Source organism: Ictalurus punctatus, chromosome 23 (genome assembly GCF_001660625.3).
Source record: "Ictalurus punctatus breed USDA103 chromosome 23, Coco_2.0, whole genome shotgun sequence".
NCBI lineage: Eukaryota > Metazoa > Chordata > Actinopteri > Siluriformes > Ictaluridae > Ictalurus > Ictalurus punctatus.
In genome coordinates this window covers 15023431-15037787 of record NC_030438.2, presented here as the reverse complement: position 1 = coordinate 15037787, position 14357 = coordinate 15023431, and the positions used below count along the sequence as shown (strand labels likewise).

At 37.1% G+C, this 14357-nt stretch overlaps 1 protein-coding gene across 17 annotated transcripts in view; it reads right to left on the bottom strand.

Moving 5' to 3' along the window:
- Nucleotides 1-1695: 1695 nt before the first annotated feature.
- Nucleotides 1696-14357, bottom strand: part of rims2a (regulating synaptic membrane exocytosis 2a) — a 208532-nt gene continuing 195870 nt past the window's right edge. For 16 of the 17 annotated variants that reach the window (XM_053674994.1, XM_053674997.1, XM_053675000.1 and 13 more), the window contains 5 exons: nucleotides 6220-6361; nucleotides 6011-6123; nucleotides 5762-5863; nucleotides 5530-5669; nucleotides 1696-4189 (listed from right to left, as the gene is read on the bottom strand). In XM_053674994.1, coding sequence (XP_053530969.1) covers nucleotides 3974-4189; nucleotides 5530-5669; nucleotides 5762-5863; nucleotides 6011-6123; nucleotides 6220-6361 — 713 coding nt within the window. In that variant the 3' untranslated portion in view covers nucleotides 1696-3973. Of the gene's footprint in view, nucleotides 4190-5529; nucleotides 5670-5761; nucleotides 5864-6010; nucleotides 6124-6219; nucleotides 6362-9808; nucleotides 10327-14357 lie in introns of those variants that run through there. The other variant, XM_053675006.1, reaches the window with a different exon arrangement.

The window sequence follows — 14357 nt, the reverse complement described above, 5'->3', positions numbered from 1 at the left end:
ATATCACACAAGCAAGAGTGCGGTTATACTGAATATTGACATGGCTGTGATTGGCCCTAGACACGAGCCCACAGGCTGAGTGCCATAGCTCACATTGCTTTTATACAATAGTTTTTAACCAAGAAATTAATATCTAGTAACTGGCATTTTCGACACGATATGGCCAAACATTCGGTTTATTTTTGCTCTGTTAGTGGAAACAGTTCCCAAAGGAGCCACACTCCCTTTGTAGTACATCGACCAGCTCACTAACTAGCTCACATTGATTTCCATATTCCGTAGGAAGTGGAATTTTACGTGGCGAGCACAGACGAGTGAAGGGATACACACAATGAAACATCCCAGTGCGGTTATAGAAATTATAAGCACTCCTGGAATGCCACTCAACCAGTCAAATTAGTGGAACAGACTGTTGTATAAAAAATGTTATTAAATGTTCTTTATTTGCAATCTAAAGAAAATGTTTCTAATTTCTAAGTTTATTAGGTATTTTGGGATTGTCGTGTAACAAAATGTCCAGGTCCTCTGGCAGAAAAACAGCCCCAAAACATTAGAGTCACTAACATATTTAACCGTAGGCATGAGGTACTTTTCCATATGGCTACCTCTCTGAGTCCGCCAAAACCACCTCTGGTGTTTATTGCCAAAAAACTCTATTTTGTTTTCCTCTGCCCATAGAACCCGATCCCATTTGAAGTTCCAGTAGTGTCTGGCAAACTGAAGGTGCTGGAGTTTGTTTTTGGATGAGAGTAGAGGCTTTTTTCTTGAAACCCTGCCACACAACTTGTGGTGATGTAGGTGACTTCGGATTGTAGTTTTGGAGACTTTCTGACCCCAAGATGCAACTAACTCCTGCAATTCCCAGCTGTGATCCCTGGAGATTTTTTGGCCAATCGAACCATCCTCTTCACAGTGCGTTGAGACGATATAGACACGTGTCCAATTCCAGGTTGATTCATAACATTTCCAGTTGACTGGAACTTCTTAATTATTGCCCTGATGGTGGAAACTGACATTTTAAATGCTTGTGCTATTTTCTTATAGCCACCTCCCATTTTGTGAAGCTCAACAACCTTTTGCCGCACATCACAGCTATATTCCTTGGTCTTACCCATTGTTATGAATGACTAAGGGAATTTGGCCTATGTGTTGCCTCATATTTATACCCCTGTGAAACAGGAAGTCATGGTTGAACAATTCCAATTCCTGGTCGAACAATACACCTGTTCCTAGTCACCCAGGTGTACTTTAAAAAAATAAATAAATAAATAAAAATAAAAAAAAGAGTAAAATATCAATGGGAATATACTTCAAATATATTTTGAAGTAAAAATTGTTGCACACCTATACTGAACAGAAATATTTTTTGATAAACCTGTGTTGTGTTTGCAATTGTTTTATGACCCATAAAACCATAACAGCAGAGTATTTTTGTGAATTTTTAGAACAAAAGATCAAAAGGCTAGACAAGAAAGACAATTATTCACTTTGATCATATTTACCAACAATGTATTCGGTGAATAATGTATTCTTGAAGGCTATGTACTATCTGAGTCTATTCAGTTTTTGAAAATAAATGGTAAAACAAAACATCTTTATCGTTGTAGCACAAACCGTACTGTTCTGTACATCATGCATCTTTATTCTTCTCATGCTGTTGTGAACTGTCCTAACCAAAGATCTCAAACACAAAGATTCAGTTTAATATCCCTTTTTTATTGTTTAATTTGAAAAATAACTTACATAAATCTCTGTACTCAACCATACTTAACCAAGACATAGCCTTGGAATGAACGCATTGTACCAGAAAAAAAAGAGAGAGAGAGAGAAGGCATTCAAAAAGGGTGTAACATGTCTTAGTCCAGTAAGACATTATCCCAATTCCGTGCGATCTTATCTATAGATGTCTGCTTATTATTATTTTTTTAAAAATCCAAATTCCATAACTTATGACATATAATATATACAACTGTCAAATCAGAGAGAAACTATACATAGCCTGGTAGAGAAAAGCAAAGATACTGAATGAACACCAAAATAGATTTCGCTTTACATGGAAGAGGAATAATGTCTCCGTATAGCTCCATTCTGACATTATACCTAGAAGAGTCATCTCAAAGTTTTGATAATTACTAAAATAGAAAATAAAAATTTAAATTAACTGGTCTTGGCTTGTAAATAAAATAACAAAAATATATTAAAGGAACTTTTCTGAAACCTAAGCAAGAAGACGAAAAATAATCTAGAAATTTCTATTTTCTATCATGTGGCAAGTTTTCATGTCATGCGAGCGTCCATGTTGTCCCAGTTCCAGGGTCATGTGTGTAAAACATGTGCATTGCGCAATACTGCAACTGTCCATGAGATGCAGGAAAGCATTTGCAAATCAACCATGGGTTTTCATTCATCCTGAATACTGGGGGGTAGGGAAGGGGAGGTATTTGTTTCCAGGATATAAAATTCCCTTCTTTTTTGGTGGAATGTTTTGTTCAAACCCAGCCAAATTTTCTTAAAATTCAATCAGGGACCAAAGTAACATAGTTGACATGCACTGTACAAGAAATTGCAAAAAAAAAAAAAAAAAAAAAAAAAAGTTAGTCTTTTTTTTTCTTTCTTTTTTTTTTTTCCTTTTCAAATCTTTATCAAAACATGCTGTGTTACTGCACACTGTGCCCAAGCCATGTTGCAGAAAATCCATTTCAACATGCTTGTTAAATCGAATCGAGTCCAAATAAAGTACAAAACACAAGACTGTATGATCAGCCTTGCGGAAACATCGGAATGGTATCGGAGGGGAAAATCTGACAAGAGCAGCAAGAGTTACCCTGGGACAAGAGAGAGAAAAAGAAACATGTACAATTTGCACATTATCTCTGTAAGGCTTCCGCCTTAATTGATGAAATAAATAATACATTTTTCATTTTCTTTACCTCACATGAACGGGAGGTTTTTTTTTTTTTTTTTTTCTCCCTGTAAATAAATTCTAAAGTACTTATTTAATCATAATGTCTGTAAAAATACAGTATAGACCCTAGTCTTTAGGATAACAAAACAGGATTCCTAATTTTTTTTTTCTTCATTAAATCACGCCATTGCATTCACTCGCCATGAAAACCATGCACTAGTGAAATTTCTCTTTAAAAATAATAGAAATTTTCAAAAAAATGGCTGATCTGTTTCCTGTTTGTGTATTTTTTTTTCTTTCTTTTTTTTTTTTCAAGTTGCAATCTGAAGAAAATATTTCTTTAAGATCAGCTAAATTTTGTGTCCATGCAATAAAAATAAAAAAAAAATAAAAAAAAAAAAAAAAAAAGAGAGAGTCCCTTTGAAATTTCATACAATAACGACAGAAAAATCGTTCATCCGGGAAATCGCGAACCTTCGCTTTCCTGTCGATTATAACCTTCTCAGTATTGCATTTTTTTTGTTTTGTTTTTTAAAAAAAATCTATAAACAGTCACGCTTGCGATCGTGTGCATATCTGGGGAGTGCAGACGGTTTAATACGAACTCAATTCCATAATCATAAACTCTGGGTCTGTTTAAATGGCATGACCCAAGATACACTCTTCACCCGTTCACATACAACTGAACAATGAACGATAATGGAAGAGAAACAAATGAGCGTTAATATGGGCTTGAGTAGAACCCCATGGCTTTGAAAAAGACAAAAAACAGGTCCATTTCCTTCATCTGGCTGCTCCCCGACTGTAGGGGTCACTCTCCATGCTCAACATGTGCGAGGTTTATTTATCTATTATTAGTATTATCATCATCTTGTTGTTTTGTTTTTTTTTTGCGAGCAAACACAGGACCGCTTTTAGTTTTCACCCCTAAGAAACAGGCTCAGAAGACAACACCAAGCATGCAGTGTGTGTTACTGGGGAGGGGCAGCGACTGGCCTCAAATCTCAAACTCCCACCATCGGGATGATGGATGATGCTACAACAACCACGCTAGTCGTTAGCGCTGTGCTACGAGCGGCTGAATCGCGCAGAGCTGCTGTCCAGAGATGTCTGCGATGCTCTTCGAGTCAGAGGAGCAAGCGTCGGGTCCACCAATGAGGACGGGGGAAAGAGCTTGAACCAGCCAATCACCATGTTGGACAAGTCCAGCTCGTCTAAAAGTATCTGAACGGCGCCCATAAATGATTTGTGGTCCATTCGGCCGTAATCTCCCCACACGATGACCTGATGGACAAAAGAGAAATAACATGTCTAGTGCCTTCATTTTCAGTTATAAGCACAGAGGCATTAGAATTATTTGATTATTGTATAGATGGATAAAAGTTTTGACCCTCTGTAATTGAGACAAATACAAACATCTTGTAGTTATTTACTATTAATGTAATTTATTATTACGTAATAATACATGTATAATGGTAATTTATCCACAGTCTACTATCTAGAGTCTAGACAATAGACTCAGCTGTCCTGTGCTTAATGATTGTACAATTTATTGTGTAGTGTTGTGTATGCTCTGTTGTGTAACGTTGTGTATAGTGTTGTGTATAGTCTATTGTATAGTGTTGTGTATAGTCTATTATATAGTGTTATGTATGGTCTGTTGTATAACATTGTGTGTAGTGTTGTGTATAGTCTATTGTATAGTGTAATGTATGGTCTGTTGTATAATGTGTATAGTGTTGTGTATAGTCTATTGTATAATGTGTATAGTGTTGTGTATAGTCTATTGTATAGTGTTATGTATGGTCTGTTGTATAGTGTTGTGTATAGTGTGTTGTATAGTGTTGTGCATAGTCCATTGTATAGTGTTGTGTATAGTCCATTGTATAGTGTTGTGTATAGTCTATTGTATAGTGTTGTCTATAGTCTATTGTATAATATTGTCTATAATCTATTGTATAGTGTTATGTATGGTCTGTTCTATAATGTTGTGTATGGTCTATTGTATAGTGTTGTGTATAGACTGTTGTATAGTGTTGTGTATAATCTATTGTATAGTGTTGTGTATAATCTATTGTATAGTGTTGTGTATAGTCCATTGTATAGTGTTGTGTATAGTCTGTTGTACAGTATATTGTAGAGTTGTGTATAGTCTGTTGTAGTGTTGCGTATAGTCTATTGTATAGTCTATTGTATAGTGTTGTGTATAGTCTATTGTATAGTGTTGTGTATAGTCTATTGTATAGTGTTGCGTATAGTCTATTGTATAGTGTTGTGTATAGTGTGTTGTATAGTGTTGTGTATAGTCTATTGTATAGTGTTGTGTATAGTGTTGTGTATAGTGTGTTGTATAGTGTTGTGTATAGTCTATTGTATAGTGTTGTGTATAGTGTGTTGTATAGTGTTGTGTATAGTCTATTGTATAGTGTTGTGTATAGTCTATTGTATAGTGTTGTGTATAGTCCATTGTATATTGTTGTGTATAGTCTATTGTATAGTGTTGTGTATAGTCTACAATAGACTTTTTTTCCCCTTTATCTAAAATTAAAATAAAAAACAAAAGCTCAGAATTCTATGATACATATACAGTACTGTATATGAGGTGGGAAAAAAAAGTTGCTCACTTGTAAGACTTTTCCCCCTGGACTCTCTTCGAAGGAAAGCTGCTGCTGATAAAGAGGGTCCAAGGTTTTGCGTGCTACTTTTGTTTTCTTTTTGGCTATGCATGCTCCGTTCTCCAGCAGGTACACCTTCACGTAAGGGGCTGGACACACACAGATGGATTGTATTCAGGTTAGATAAATGGCTTGTTTGGACATCATGGCATTATGTTACAGATTTATACTCCATTCTTACCTGGCAGTGACTTAGATCCTGGTTTACCCACAAGGCCTCGGGCTCGAATGATCTCCACCTCCAGAGCTCCTTTCTTCTCCACCATTCCGATCTGAATATCGCCTGGGCACATAAAGAAGAAATCCAGGATAAATAACCGGCGTACGTTGCATTCCATTATCATACCTCTTAGAACGCTAAGCATTTGTATACAAATTGAAGCAAAGGAGCCAGCTTAGTCAAACAGCCTGGTTTATTTTTAGCACTCACCCATGGAAGGTGTAGCCAAAGTCTGTCGGCCTACTAACTGGGCGGGGCCTAGTCCATCCAGGAAGTCACTGAACTGGCTGTCTGAGGAGAGTCGCACTCCAGGAAAGATCAGGCTACAAGAGAAACAATGCTAACTGTTAAGACTCTGACACCGAGAACAAGAACATAAAAAGTTGCCTGACATAAGTGTGTGTGTTTGTGTTACTCACTTCCCCTCAGAGCTGAAGCTGTTCATGCTGCCGTCGGTGGACTCGCGGCTGGCCTGCCGCGTCATTCTGCTCCTCATCTCCACAGCCAGGCCTGTCTCGGTGCTCCTCTGGACGGTGCTGCGCAGTTTCTTGCCTCCTGCTTCTACACGGAGGCACAAAGAACAGAAAAAAATGGTGGTCGTTAGTCATGAATTCAGAGCAGACGTTCTGCAGAAGGAAATCCAGAAATAGTTGCAACTCAGCAATTTCCTGAGTTTTCTCTTACAATCAACAGAAATATGAAATACCTACACATTAAGACGAGAACAGAGGGAAACGTTCACAGTTCAAACACTACAGAACAAAATATCAAGGGTTTCTGTATATCTACAATCTAATATCCAAAACAGTGCTGCAGAAATGCAAGGATTATATTATAGGTTTATGTTGAAAAAAATAAAACATCTTATGTACTTTATCAATACAATGTAGAAATACTTTTTTTTTTTTTTTAAATACCTCCCCCCAGCATATTACTCACTTTTTCACCTTAAAGCATATCGATAGTGGTAATGGTAACTACAGTGAAACAAATAGTATTATTTGCTTTTTAGAAATGGTTAAATCTGCATTTGTTTTTACTTTTCTGAAATCACGAACATCAGCAACATTGCTCATAAGCAAAAAAAGAAAAATTTAAATTTAAAGCACAGAATGGTATGAAGTGGGGCTGGGCTGACTTCTTTCTAGCCCAGACTGTAGCTTCACACTGCTAGATTTGGCATCCACTGGGGGTAATTTATTTAAGCACAAAAAATACAAAATACAAACAGACAAATGATAAAGTGTCACTGCCTACTACAGATATCCAGTGTAATGCAGTACAAACAATATGATCTTATAACTGAGGTGAAACTACGATGTAGTTTATTGCAATTTCATGGGCCTTTGTTTCAAGTCATTTCTCCCCACATTACATGGACACACACACACACACACACACACATAACCACACTACTGTGGTTCTCCTCAGCTGATCCGAGGTGACAGCTGACTTGTTCGATCAGACATACTGCTCTCTCTGGATGTGACAAGCACTGAGCACTCACGCATAGCCCTGCTCTTGTTAGGTGTCACAAAACTCCAGCCCCCGATAACCACCCAACCAACAAACCAACAGGTCAGGGCCAAACCACAACTGGCACCAGTCCATGACTTACAGCAACGAAGAGATGAAAACATGGCCGTAGGTTTTATCGTTTGAGCTCTTACACACAATGAGGTTTTAGGTTAAATCTTCCTTTCAGCATTCCAACTGTTTAATGAATTCTTTCTGACTGACCATAGGGACTATGTGGTCATGTGACCAGCAATGTCTTAACAACATGACCAAACTAATCCTTGCTTATAACTAATGCAGACATCAGCTGGTCATCAGCTAGTCCAAGCGTGCGCTACATCACAGACTTTAAATAAGACACTTAGCTAAAACTTACAAAGCAGAAACCTAAACACACAAAAGAGTAAGTATTGGTTGAACTGTATGTCGCAGTTAGTATAGCTTAAAATATTGGTGCGATAGTGTAAATATGGTTCAAGTAAAACAATAACACCAATAGTGTTCGTTATAAAAAGTAGTTAGTATGAAATATATTTAACGTTAAAGAAAAAGTACCTTAGACTTTTGTTTCCTAAAGGTACAAGTAATGAAAATGCCTTAAATGTAGTCTCTTTCTAGGTACACTTGCATTTTGTAATGGCAATATTATATTATAGAATATATTGTTTAATAATTCCTACAATATGCAAAGCCACCTTCTTCTAATATCACTGAAGATGGAGTGATAATCGCTGTGTCAAATTTATGCAAATAAACAAATGAAAACAAGACTGTCCAATATCCACGGCCATGTTTATCAATGTTTCTGAGCATGAAAGATTCACATAGCTGTGGATACACATTCATCTGTAACCTATGCACACAGGAAAATGAAAATACCACCGACCTCCAAAACTGCAAGCACCAATGAAAGAACGACAGCTCATTATGTTGTTGTTGTTAAGTTAAGAGGGTAGTCAGGATTCATAGGACTCATTAGATGTATCCTAAATGGATGGACCGTTAAACGACCATTAATAATTTTAACCTCATTAATGTGATAAAGCAATGAATGATCAAGATAGAGAACTGTTTTGATGGAGAATGACAAGCATAGCTGTTTACTTCAATGTTATATGTTTACATTATACCTGTTAATGCTAACTAGCTAGCTAGATATTTCTAGAAACAAGCCGAACCAAGAGTAATGGATTGAACCCACTGTATCTGTTTTATTATTATTGTAGCCACGTTCTTTGAATGTCACTGAAGACAGACATATATTTTTAACTACAAATGCTCCATGGAAGATTACAAGGATAGCAGTTGTGCCCTTTCTTACGACTTTATTTGCACCAAATATTCTCAGGGAAAAATATTGTCCTAAACTGTACCATCATTGTTGCTGGGTTGGTACCTCAAATGTACACTTTTTGTACCTTTAGTACTGTATGTATCTTTTACACAGAAGCGTGCATGTAGTGTACCATTAAATCATTACTCTAAAAGGAAATTATGGTCCAATGATGTACCTTAAATCTTTCAATGTATAGTATATTTCACTTTCCAAGCGAAAGAGGTATATTAAAAGTACAAAAGATAAGGGAATCATTCGAGGGATGAGGAAAGATAGTGTAGTAGCCCTTTTCTTGACAGTGAATCAATTGTATAAAATGTTATTGAGATCTAGTTCAATCCCCATTATAAACATTGACAAAAAAGTCTTTAAGCAATAATTTAGCTCCCAGACCCATGCACATTACATACACGTTTCTGATTCAGCATCATCCTACTCTACGTCTGATTCTGAACATTCAGAATGACTCTGAACACACACAGAGACCACCTCGCTAATCATCAGCGTAAGCGCACATGCCCTTGTTAACAGAGTCATAATTACCTCGGAGAAAATAAACCCATTTCCAAATGCCATCTCCAGGAAGACAATTCTCTCACTCATTAATCCTGCGTTCATTATTAAATCAATCTGAGCTTAATGAAAGCTCGCTTCACAGATAATCGTCTGGTATGTTTGTGATCAAGGATGCTTAAGATTACAGACTAGATTGGGAGGACTATCTCTCTAGATCAACATTCATCCACCTCTTCCTATTTCGACAAGATTATACATCATCAAAGATTTTACAGTTTTATTATGTCATTAATACCAAGAAGCTGAGAGAGCGAAAGAGCTAGACTGAAGCGTCAAGGTCAGGATATGTGCAAGCAACCTTGGCTGAAGCTTGGTCAACACACAGCGTCATTTTTTTTAATGCAAGAGTTATTATGTAGGAATATAATAAGATATGCGTGAATCGTCACAACATTTCTGGCATGCCTGAGAGGCTGAAATTCTGAAATCTGTTAAACAGCTATTGATAGAAATGCCACTGTAATAAACGTCAGAGGTATATATATCGTTACATTGCTAAGAATTTTTTTTTTTAATATAAGAATATGTTCTCTCCATCTCCCCAGACCACAGACTCCAAGAATCAAGATCTCTCTCACCTCCTTCCTCTTCGTCGAACGAGTTCATGCAAGGAAAGTAGACAGCAAGTGCTTCGAACGAGGCAGACAGGCTCATGCGGCTCTGCGAGCGCTGCATGCGCCCGTTCCCGGAGCTGGCGCATGATACGGTGCTCGTCGTAGTGCTGGTGGCATCGTGGCTCTGTCTTCCCATGTTGCCCTTGGACCACTTTTGCGGCGAAAGAGCTCAAATAAATGCTCAAAATTGAGATCGACTAGCTGCTTCTTACAAGCAGAGAAGCGCACAGACGATAACAATGTACCTAGTAGTAGCAGATTGCACTGTGTGCGTGTGTACGTGTGTGAATGAGATCCCTGGAGTATGCAGCAATAGCGCTCTGAACTGAAAGAGGCTGTCTGCTCGTCTCGGCTCCTCTCTTTTCTAGAGAGCGCACACACTCTATCACTTTCTCTCATAAACACAGGGGGGGAGAGGGTGAGCAGAGCCTCCTGCCCTCCTCTCTCAGCCAATGGGAGGATGCGCTTTGGATGAGCACCTAAGACCTAATGAGCTCTACCCAGAGATACAGCATCAGTGTGTGTGGCCATTAGCAAGACTTCAAGACTGACCATGACTTCCTGACTTCAAGACTGACCATGCACCACACGCCAAACACTCCCAGTTCACGTGGCAAACGTGCGCACACACACACACACACACACACACACACACACACACACACACACAAAAAGGTGTGACAGCAGTCCATTTAGTAAATGTTTCTTCTCCTCAGATAACAGAGTCGGTTATTTGTCTGCCTATAATTAGAGGCTCGCTCATTTTACGGTCTTAGCAGTCCATTTCCCAGCATGTTTGACTGACTCAATAACAAAAACATTTTCATTTCTTTTCAACTTTAATGGAAAAAATGAATGAAGAATTACTCACAACATAGCTATTAAACAGAACATACCACAGATGATGACTACTAACTAAATAAACTTACCATAGAATATCAAGAATTACTTTAAATGAAAGATTACGGATAATAAGCAAAAAGTTACCATAGAAAATAACTGATAGCTAGCTAAATGAAACTGCAGAAAATTGATGATAGATCGCTAAAAGTTATCAAAGAATATTAGAAAAGCCTGTTAAAATTGTCACAGGAGTTTATTGATAGTTAGCTAAAAAGTGATCACAAAAGAGTATTGATAGCTAGATAAAAGTTACCTCAGAAAATTAATGTTAGCTATCTAAATGTTACCATCGAAGATTATTGGTAGCGAGATAAAAGTTACCTCAAGATTATTGAGATCTTAAAGTCACTACAGAGGTTTAATGATAGCTAGCTAATTTACCACAGAAGATGATTGATAACTCACTAAAAGTCAGCACAGAAGATTACTATTAGCTAGTTACATTTCATAACAGAAGATTATTAACAGCCAGTTAAAATTCACCACAGAAGTTTAATGATAACTAGCTAAAATTTGCCTCAGACAATTACTGATAGCGAGCTAAACTTTATCACAAGAGATTATTGATAGCTAGCTAAAAAGTTACCACAAATGATTATTAATAAACTATTTAAAATTGACCTCAGTTGGTTACTGATAGCTATCTAAACTTTATCATAGAAGAGTATTGATAGCTAGATAAAAGTTACCTCAGAAATGTAATGCTAGCTATCTAAATGTTACCACTGAAGAGTATTGATAACTAGCTAAAAGTTACCTCAAGATTATTAATAGTTATCTTAAAGTCACCAAAAAAAGATTGTTGATAGCTAGCTAAAATTTACAGTAGAAGAGTATTGTTAACTAGCTAAAAGTCACCACAAATGATTACTAATAGCTAGCTAAAAGTTACCTCAGAAAATTAATAGTTAGCTAAATGCTACCAAAGAAGATTATTGATAGCTAGCTAACAGTTACCATTTCTGTCAGAAGACTAAACCTATGACTAAATCAGAAATGCATCGCAGGAACTAACACCAACAAATATACAGAATAATTATATAGTTATATAATAATACAATTATTATAATATGATGGGATAAAGAGATTTTGTAGCAAGTTTTGCTAATAAGTATCAGTCCCTAAAACACAGACTTCTGTAAAGAAAGCTAGCTCATGCAGAAGTAGAGGTTCTAACGTTGATTGATTTCTTGAGAATCAATAAACATTAGATCTTGTTATATTATAATCATTATGACATTTATACAAAGAGCCAGCTGCTCTGAATGTGCTCATGTGAAAAGTAAAGAAAAAAAATCTACACTCATATCACCATGGGATTAGTGATAGGAGACAGCCGAGGGAGGACTAATTACACATGTTCATTAAAAGATGAAGATCTTATTAGAGAAAAAAGCATTCTACCCTTTTTTCCACAGCTGCTGGGGGATATAGGGAGTGCTGCGTACTAGCACTTTTTTTTATTTATAAGAATAAAGGTACAGGAGTGCTGAAATGAAAGATCCAATTTAAAGATTCCAAAATGTCTTTTTTTTTTTTTTTTTTTACGAGATTAAGATTTTCTGCAGATTTTAACATTACATATTAGATAATCTATATAAAGTAATCTATATTATTTTCAATACAGGGTCTTCATAATAGCATGTAGCACAGGTTTATTACACTATAGAACTCTATCCCAAAGAACTATAACCCCGTAATGCATTATTAGGGTCCCACAACGCACTACTATGACTACATAATGCACTATTAAGGTCCCACAATGCACTACTATGACTACATAATGCACCATTCAGGTCCCACAACGCACTATTATGACTACATGATGCACCATTATAGACCCACAGTGCACTACTATGACTAGATGATGTACTATTAGGGTCCCATAATGCACTCTTACGGTCCCACAATGCACTACTATGCCTACATAATGCCCTATTAGGGTCCCATAATTCAGTACTATGACCACATAATGCACTATTAGGGTCCCGCAATGCACTACTATGACTACATGATGCACTGTTAGGGTCCCACCATACACTACTATGACCCAGTTATGTACTATGCACTAGCTATGTCCTTCACTCTCTACTACTCTACCTCCACTACACACCACTTTGATTCCTTTATGGCTGCTCAAACAATGAATCCTTTACTAAATGGCAATATACGGTAAAAATTTTAAAAAACGATGAGGGCGTAAATGTTTTGACAGGCTCTGCTGCTCTTAGTAAAGCGTCAAGCTCTGTGAGAGATACTGAAATGTAGGCAGGATGGATGGGAGGCAAATGATATAGTTGTAGGCATTCACAACTCCAGGTCTCTGAAAAATACCACTTAAAAGTCAGTGGATCATGTAAATCATTATTGGAAGAGAAAGAACACCAATCTCGCCATGTACAATTTAGCTGTGAAGTAGATTGTAGGAGAATGTCATCAAATGACTTTACAGGTCAATTAAAACTATATGGAGCTGAGTCACAAAGTGTTAGCATGGCTCATCCAGTACTGAAGTGCACGCGCACACACACACACACACACACACACACACACACACACACACACATCACAGGATGTATAATATTGCAGACATAAGATGCTGAGATGCGGATGATCCAGTGCTACTAAAGAGGCTGCAAATGTGTGTGTTGGCATATTAAGTTTGAGTACAAAAAGGTACACATGAAGTTGGCATTTCAAAGATTAAAGTCCGCATTATAACATATTTATAAAAGCTTTCTAAATTAATTAAAATATGCTCGTCTGGACCAGTTACAACAATTCAATTACCATGCAGTATTTTGTATCGAGCGCCAAAAAGGCACTCTTATTCACTTACTGACTGATCGAAATGAAACGCAAATGTCAAGCATGCATCATTAGGCCAGTGAGCTAATGCCTTTGCGCATTACTCTGTATGTAAAGTTTGTTCTTTATTATTCAAATTAATTCATTTTGTAAGCAGGGAATGGCGTGAACTTTTTAAACCAGAACCTACTTTTAAAACAAGGCACATGTCGGGCGTGCTCAATTCTTTGTGCATACGGTCTAAGTCAGATATTTCAGATATTTGCTGTGTCATCTACAGTATGATACATTCAGATGATTATACAATTAACATCTGACTGTGGTATTTTTACATAAGAGTATTCAGGGTGTGGTGTCTGCAAAGCCATCTCAGTGAGGACAGAACTACTGGTACACTGTCAATGCATGCTGAGACAGGTCTTTTTTACAGAAGGCTAAATAATAACGATTTGAAGACCAAAAATTAACATGTGACATCAGCTGTCATGACATTAAGCACCAATTCTTGGCAACACGACACTCAAACCACTGAACGTAAATGTTCAAGACAATTCATGCTAGCGTGTGACATCTACCATGACAGGCTTATTACACGATTATGTTAGTCTTATGAGCCAGAGATTAAATAAAGTGTTACAGAGTGCTTCATAGTGCTATGCACAGACAGGTTGCACATTGAGTCTTTGTTTACGGTAGCCTTAAAACATTTGCCGTGAGCCAATTTGCCATCTGCTGTTTTAAACAGCAATAAATAATAGCTCTAAACACTCTTTATATTTAGATCATGTCGTAAGACAGGGTC